General features: G+C 37.1%; 2 protein-coding genes across 2 annotated transcripts in view; one reads left to right on the top strand and one right to left on the bottom strand.

The window, feature by feature from the left end:
- Window positions 1–504: 504 nt before the first annotated feature.
- On the top strand, window positions 505–6,029 carry LOC109208955 (mitogen-activated protein kinase kinase 2-like). Its single transcript, XM_019372111.1, has 9 exons — window positions 505–1,127; window positions 1,377–1,461; window positions 2,034–2,168; window positions 2,696–2,920; window positions 3,006–3,188; window positions 3,304–3,527; window positions 3,652–3,697; window positions 3,782–3,883; window positions 5,613–6,029. The coding sequence occupies exons 1-8, from the start codon at window positions 1,051–1,053 to the stop codon at window positions 3,878–3,880; spliced, it is 1,074 nt and encodes a 357-aa protein (XP_019227656.1). The 5' UTR covers window positions 505–1,050; the 3' UTR covers window positions 3,881–3,883; window positions 5,613–6,029.
- A 706-nt stretch (window positions 6,030–6,735) lies between these two features.
- The window catches only part of LOC109208954 (serine/threonine-protein kinase tricorner-like), a 7,872-nt gene continuing 6,568 nt past the window's right edge, over window positions 6,736–8,039 (bottom strand). Inside the window, exon 12 of the mRNA XM_019372110.1 lies at window positions 6,736–7,168. Within this exon, the coding sequence (XP_019227655.1) occupies window positions 7,074–7,168 (95 nt within the window). The 3' untranslated portion in view covers window positions 6,736–7,073. The remainder of the gene's footprint in view (window positions 7,169–8,039) is intronic.

The following is an 8,039-nucleotide window of genomic DNA, read 5'->3' as shown; positions in this document are numbered from 1 at the left end:
ATATGTACATGAAAAAAAAAATTGACCTTATAAACGCAGTGTAATTTTCGAGCAAATAGGATTTCGTTGAACCCCTTCTGCCCCCTAACTCCGCCCCGAAAGGGGGCAAGCTGCTTTATAGTATGACAAGCTTTCAAGACTCAGTTTAGCTAGAAAAAATGATTGTCCAAATTTTTCATAGAATTGTACTAACTTACAACAACAACAACAATATACCTAGTGAAATTCCATAAGTAAGGTCTGGTGATGGTAATTTAAACGCAGACCTTAACCCCTATCTTAGAAAGGTAGAGAGACTGTTTCTAATAGACCATCGACTCATGAATAATGAAAAAGAAGCAATAAACAGATAATTGTATTAGCTTATCATAGTTAAATAAAATTGAGGGGAGAATATGCATTAATTAATTATAATTAACCTATAACAATTTATATAAACATAAGTAATATACTTATTGAGTTGGTATAATAACACTAGAAAAGTCAACATAAGTGATCCTCTGATTCAGACCGTGCACCTTTTGGCATCTTCCTCCTCTTTTCTCACTCCTTTCCCACACACACAAACACACACTCTCTCTGTCACACACACACAAACACACACTCTCTCACACACACACATCCACCAGGAGTCAGGACCACCACTATTTGTCTCTCTGTATAATTCTTGATTCCTAGTCAAAACTTTAGACACAACAGCCACATAATTTTAGCTAATCAAGTATTTGCAAGACTTCATACACGAGTCTTTCTGTTGACCCACCCAGCTGAAATGTCCCAAACCTCCCCAAATTTCCACAGATTTTCATAAAGCACTGAACTTTAACTCAATGCAAAAAATCCCAGTTGCCTAAAACCAATTTCCACTGTGATCCTTCAAGATTTTCATAAAAAAGTGAACTTTAGGCAGAATACCAAAACCCCAGTTGCCTATCAGCAAGTTCAGTTGTGATCTTTTATGATTTCCATAAAAGAGTGAACTTTAAGCAGAATACAGAAAACCCCAGTTGTCAAGAAGCAATTTTTACTGTGATTTTTCAAGATTTAGTTATGAAGAAAGGATCTTTAGCTCCTAATCTTAAACTTTCTCTCCCTCCTCCTGATGAAGTTAATCTCTCCAAATTCCTGTAATTACTTTACCTCCCTCTCTCCATATGAGTGTGTGTGTGTGTGTGTGTGACACATCAAATGTTTCTAAAATAGATATTTATGCTAATTTCATATCCACTGTCAAAAAAGAACAGTTGGTGCAGTGATATTATGTGCCTACTGAGCTAAAATCTTGGATCTGTTTCTTGTAACACTCTGTATCTGTGTGCCTTTTTTTTTGCTATGTTTATGTATTCTGATGAGAAGTTTTTGGTGTTGTTGTGTAGGACTGAATCAGGAACGTTTAAGGATGGAGATCTTCTGGTGAACAGAGATGGAGTTCGAATTGTCTCACAAAGTGAAGTTGAAGCTGTATACTTTCTTATTTTTTACTATGTCTTACTGATTGTTCTTTTTCATGTCACTAAAAGAATTTTGTCGTTCAGATCGTGGTAGTCTAAATTGGGTTAAAACATGATTTTGTCGACTTGCATTTGGAAGTTTGAAATGAAATGTTTAGCTAACAAATCTAAATGCACAATCAATTGAATTTAAGCATTTGAATCTAGACCAGGACATTTTTTTTTATATAAGCTATACCGATTAGTTGGAATTATATTGTCATGTTAGTATGTATACTTCAGGTTCAATGTTAGCTAAAGTCCTTCAGTCTTGTTAGAGATTTATATGCCAGTAGAAATGTAGAGAACTTCAAGTGCTGGAGAAGCTAAGTTTTTCTATAATTTTGGACTGAGACGGGGTTAAATGGAGCGACATGGACAATGGGGATTCATATACGCAGAGTCGAACTTTGGAATTGACACTTAGTTATTAATCCAGACCAGGGCATTTTTGTTTTTTGCATCTTCTTTGTATGCACTTATGCAATCTATTGCAACTAACATGGCATATTTTATTCGGGCATTTGCAATTTTTTTCTTCAGCCATCAGTTATACAGCCATCAGACAACCAGTTATGCTTAGCTGATTTTGAAGCAGTTAAAGTTATTGGGAAGGGAAATGGTGGTATTGTACGGCTGGTTCAACATAAATGGACAGGGCAATTTTTCGCTCTCAAGGTATATGTAGCTACCATCTCTATTCTGCTTATCATGGTTGTTGGTGATTCCTTTGATTAGCAGGAGACTGTCTACATATCATTTTGATGTTTTTCAAGAATTTGGTGTGATATTCCTTTAAAAAATGAAAAGAAGTCCTAATCTGAAAAAAATGAGAGAATAATTTTGAGGATTGCATCACGAATGAGAGCGCAAATGCTTCCACAGAGACGTTTCTTCCCTATTGATCCATTTCTTGCCTTATAACTTCTGTTGTTGGTAGCAATATGTGCTTTGATTTTCTAGGTTTTATTCGCTTACATATTTTGAAAACATTTCACCTCTTTTTACCTGCAATCTCCACCAATCTACTGGCTACACCGTTTTCTCATCTTACTGACTACCTTAAGAAATTTGTCCTCTAAATGAATAAATACATTAATTGGTTCTAGTGTCCAATTTTTCATGTGCATATCTCACTGCCTCCTTACTTTACCATCTATGCTTTCTTATTTCCCGCTGTGACCAGCAGTTTTATTTTTAAATAGGTTATTCAGATGAATATTGAAGAGTCCATGCGCAAGCATATTGCTCAAGAACTGAGAATTAATCAGTCATCTCAGTGTCCATATGTTGTCGTATCCTATCAGTCATTCTTTGACAATGGTGCTATCTCCATAATTTTGGAGTACATGGATGGTGGCTCCTTAGCAGATTTTCTGAAAAAAGTCAAGACAATACCCGAACGATATCTTGCTGCCATCTGCAAACAGGTAACAAGTGAACAATTTGAGTTCCTCAAAGAGAAGACTTTGCTCGAGTTCTAATCTTATCAAACCTTGCTCCTTCACCAATTAGGTTCTCAAAGGCTTGTGGTATCTTCATCATGAGAAACATATTATTCACAGGGATTTGAAACCTTCGAATTTGCTAATCAATCACATAGGTGATGTCAAAATCACTGACTTTGGTGTGAGTGCAGTGCTGGCAAGCACATCTGGACTTGCTAATACCTTTGTCGGCACTTACAACTATATGTCTGTGAGTATCTGCGACCTTGTTTTTCTAAAAGCGAGTATAGTACTAGACCGCCCATGTGTAGTACAATCTGCCTATGCTAAAAACCAAGTTGCTGATGTTCTGTTGTGTGCTACAGCCGGAGAGAATTTTAGGAGGCGCCTATGGTTACAGAAGCGACATTTGGAGCTTGGGTTTAGTTTTGCTCGAGTGTGCAACAGGTGTTTTCCCATATTCACCGCCCCAAGCAGATGAAGGATGGGTCAATGTCTATGAACTTATGGAAACTATAGTTGACCAACCAGCACCAAGTGCACCTCCCGACCAATTTTCTCCACAATTCTGCTCATTCATATCTGCGTGGTAAGTACCATAATTTCAGATTTAACTTGCTTCCAAATCTTACAATCCTCATTAGTTTGAGCTGACTATGTAGTTATGTTACCGTCTGTTCTTTGAAAGCTCATTATGCAATAACTTGTTTCAGCGTGCAGAAGGACCAGAAGGACAGATTGTCAGCAAATGAACTCATGGTAGAGATTGTTACTTTTTGTCTTTCTCAAAGTTTCTTATTAATCAATTACTCATAGTAACTGATTGGAATTCATGAAATCCAGAGGCACCCTTTCGTCACCATGTATGATGACCTGGATATTGACCTTGGACCTTACTTCACATCCGCCGGACCTCCACTGGCAACACTTACTGAGCTATAATTGGTATGTTTGCCTAAGTCTTTGTTGATTCATTTTCACAGCCTCGGTAGTTTACTTCTTTTGTAGCTTTTACAAAAGAAATTGATTTAAGGTAAGAACTTCTTGTGTCCATTATATGTAAACTATATATTTGAGGGTCTTTTTGCAAATTTTCTTTTCTCTTTCTCCCTTCTTTCATCATCTTGGAACAGAGCCACTAGCATTCGGTAATTGGGTACATGCTCTTTTTCTCTTCCTTTTGTTCTCAGATATCCAGTATCCTAGGATTATTTGGTCGCGGAGACCTTGTTTCTCTTTTGAACTCACTCAACCCTCTTTGGTAGCTCCATTTTTCTTGTATGAGTAAGCTTGTTTATGTGTAGTCGGTTCACTTTTATTTACATACACATTTGCGTGTAGTTTGAAGGTTGAAGAATATGATGTTGTTTTTTCCCCTAATATCATGTAACTAAATCTGTGTTCTGGGTAGTTTTCAAATTGTTAATAGCTGATTTCGAGTTATGTCTGTTTTCAACAAGTCAAATTTAAAGTTGCTTTTCTACCTGTGCTACATCATCTGGGTTTTTGGTGCAAGTGTTAATTCCTACTACCTTTTCAAAAACTTATAGTTGTGTTCTATCCTTAACCGGATTTACAAAAGTCGTGGTTAACCGTTTGCTTGTCTGGGACATGGATAAGGATTGTGATGCCGAAGAAATCAATACAATTGATAAATCACCAATTATATTCCTTATAAAAAAATCACCCTCAACGATTAAAAAAGAAAAGAATCAGCCTCTCAGATTCATATCAAGAGCCTCATCAAGCTGTATCAATGATCTATTCAAAGTAGTAAGTCCGTGCATATAACTAATACTATATGTGATAGTTTATGGACAGAAGGAAAAAGAAAAGAGAACTGTATCGATGCCATGATGTCCAAGTTACTACTGCATTTCTGTTTTCTTTCTATAGCTTTCCTTGATTTGTAGAATTGACAAATTTCAGTTTCTGCTATTTTGGTTATTTTTTCTTGAGGTGCTCTAGGTAAAGAAAAATACAGAATAGGTTGTTTTGGCGCAAGTATAAATTTGTTTTCATCGAATACATTGTTGCAAATGAATTCATCCCAAAACTATGTATACCAGCATGAAAGAGCAAAAATGTGCAGAAGGAACGAATTAGAAATGAAATCTTAAAATCCTTTTCACAGAAATTAGTGATTTTACTACTTGAAAATTAAATGTGAAGTTGCTTCATAGTTCGTAAGTTTGGTATAGCATCTCAACATTCTCTCTACAAACTGCATATCGTTGCTCCGACAAACTTCTTGCCTGTATCCGACTTGTGACAACATTTATCATAAAAGTAAGTGGTCAATTCTAATTTTTTATTTTACTTTTTCACTTTTTTTTTTTTTTACCTCTGCTAGATATTCTGTTCCTGCTCAGATCTCGCTTTTAAGTTGATAGTCCTGGTCTTGTTTATTGTACTTGTGCTCAAACTTTTGATCTGTTCGGTTCACTTAAATTTGTTATTGAAACTATTTGGAATCTTTTCAACTGGTGTGATGGTCAAGTATTTCGGCGATTATACTGTCACTAACCTTGTAATGTATGTGTAGTTCCTTTCCAACTCTCGTTGCAAGAAAATCAGATGATGTTTCTGATATAGCAATTATATCCTACTGCCCAAAAACATGGGTTCTAGGTTTGCCATTCTTGAAATTGAGTCTGACTTCTTATTCTCGCAGGTTTTCTACAATGACTTGCAAGTGATGTTCTGCAACCAGAAATTTCGGCCAAGTAGCTTTTCCAGTTGTGACGTTCCAAAAATTAAAAGCCTTTTAAGAAGGCATTGAGAATCAAGTGAAGGAGATGCAGACATCATTGTACCTTTCAAGTCTTCTGTAGGTAGAATTGGGAGTGTAACTGTGACATTTTCTATTATATATGTGTTTCCTCAGGAACAACTCTAGATATCCTTTTGATAGGAGTTCATTTTTTAGAATAATCATTGGTGCAAGTGTTTTAGTTTACAATTTGATCTCTACCTTTTGGCACATAAAGTAGTTTATCGTCAGTTTTGAATTGGATGTAAAATGATTGAGCTCCCATTTCTCATTGGAATCAACTGAGAGACTTTTCAGTGGATGAACTTTCTTTCTCTAGATTGTTGTTTTACATATCAGAGTTCTGGAAATTAAGGGCAAATTACTAGAAATTCAGGCCTAAATTTGGATTCACCAACCTATTGAAAATCAGTGTATTACCAAAACTAGGCAGGACAAGTTGCACTATAATTCACTCCTCTATCCGTCTTGATCCAATCAAACTTTAGGCGATTCGAACTATTTGATCAGGGTCCATTCATTGATCCAACCCAATCAAACATTAGGCGATTCGGACTATTTGATCAGGGTCCATTCATTGATCCAACCCGTATCCAACTCGCTCATTTGACACCTCTAGTTGCTAGAAAAATAAAACAACTGATTTATTTGCTTGCATAGTTTGATTTTATTATCCATAGGAGTAGCGGAAAGGGAGCCTTGAAGATCGGTAAAGTTGTTTTTGTGTGAACTATTGGTCACGGGTTAGAGCCGTGTTTGCATCAGGGGTCGACTGCCTACATCACACCCCCATTAGGGTGCGGCTCTTCCTCGGATCCTGCATAAACACGGGATGCTTCGTGCACCAGAGTGCCCTTTTTATCCATAGGAGTAGCACCCAAGTTTGTTTTCCTATCACCCCTAAGGCCCTAATCAACATACTTCGTATGCGCAAGACAGAAATAAGGAAATGCAAGAGAGTGAAAGAAAGAGCAAAAAAAAACACATCATGTACCAAGAAAATAGACTGGGATATTTGTTCAACTGGTTAAGAAGGAAGCAAACTATTTGATTTCCCAGTTTTCTTGGTACAAGCTGTTTGAATCTACAAAATCTGGGGATAAGAACTGAAAAGGAGACTCTAGACAGATACAATTAAGACAATCTCTTAATGTTTGTATACACAACTTTCAAGTTTGAAAAAACTCCTATTGGTAGCTGCCAAGAAGAAACCTACCCAGAGGTCCTATATATTGTTACTTTTACAGTTAAATGTTGTACATGGTCATCTGTGTGGGAAGAGGTCAGAACTTGAATTGAAGACTCAATGTATTACCTCCAGAAACCATAAAATGGCATGTTGATCAGTCAGTTTTATCGTGTTCATGAAAGAGTTACAGTATCCATTGATGCAGAATGGACAAGTATTTCTTTGTCATCAATTGAGCGCATGCCTGAGAAATCCACTGCAGAATCACCTACAAAAATTTACTGACAGTCAATTTACATATATACTTCTAAAAGAGGTGCAGCCCGGTGCACGAAGCATCCCGCGTTCACGCAGGATCGGGGGAAGGGCCGCACTCCAAGGAGGTGCAATATAGGCAGTCTATCCTGATGCAAGCATCAATGGCTGATTCTATGGCTCGAACCGGTGACCTATAGGTCACACGGAGACAATTTTACAATTGCTCCAAGGCTCCCCTTCTTACATATAAACTTCTATTTATGAAATTTGTTAAGTCAAACTCTCTTATGATGTCAGTACAGTGTAGAATCTAACTTTCTTACAATCTAATGACAAGTTGCAAAAGCAAATACAGTTTTCCTCAAGCATGTAATATGAGACTGTTTATTTGATAGGAAAATACATCAACTCCCCCCCTAAACTAGTCCATGTCCAAAAAGACACTTAAACTTTGTGGGAGTCCTACCCTGATGCAAGCATTAGTAGCTGTGATGTAGGGCTGCACCCCAAGGAGGTGTGATGTAGGTAGCTTACCCTAATGCAAGCATTAGTGGCTGATTCCAGGGCTCGAACCTGTGACCCGGAGACAACTTTACCGTTGCTCCAAGGTTCCCCTTCTTACATATATACTTCTATTTATGAAATTTGTTAAGTTAAACTCTCTTATGATGTCAATACAGTGTAGAATCTAACTTTCTTGTAATCTAATGACAAGTTGCAAAAGCAAATACAGTTTTGGAGAAGCATGTAATATGAGAATGTTTATTTGATGGGAAAATACATAAACTCCCCCCTAAACTAGTCCATGATTTCCAAAAGGACACTTAAACTTTACGGGAGTCCTATGACCCCCCCCCCCCAACCCACCAACTAGTGTTGTA

This window comes from Nicotiana attenuata, unplaced genomic scaffold (assembly GCF_001879085.1).
Source record: "Nicotiana attenuata strain UT unplaced genomic scaffold, NIATTr2, whole genome shotgun sequence".
NCBI lineage: Eukaryota > Viridiplantae > Streptophyta > Magnoliopsida > Solanales > Solanaceae > Nicotiana > Nicotiana attenuata.
This window is presented reverse-complemented; position numbering and strand designations above follow the sequence as displayed.

Excerpts from the sequence above, each read along its gene's own strand:
- LOC109208955 (XM_019372111.1), top strand. The coding sequence starts at position 1,051 with ATGAAGAAAGGATCTTTAGCTCCTAATCTTAAACTTTCTCTCCCTCCT. Across the intron at positions 1,462-2,033 it reads CACAAAGTGAAGTTGAAGCT|CCATCAGTTATACAGCCATC; the intron begins GTATACTTTCTT and ends TTTTTTCTTCAG. Across the intron at positions 3,528-3,651 it reads TGCTCATTCATATCTGCGTG|CGTGCAGAAGGACCAGAAGG; the intron begins GTAAGTACCATA and ends AACTTGTTTCAG.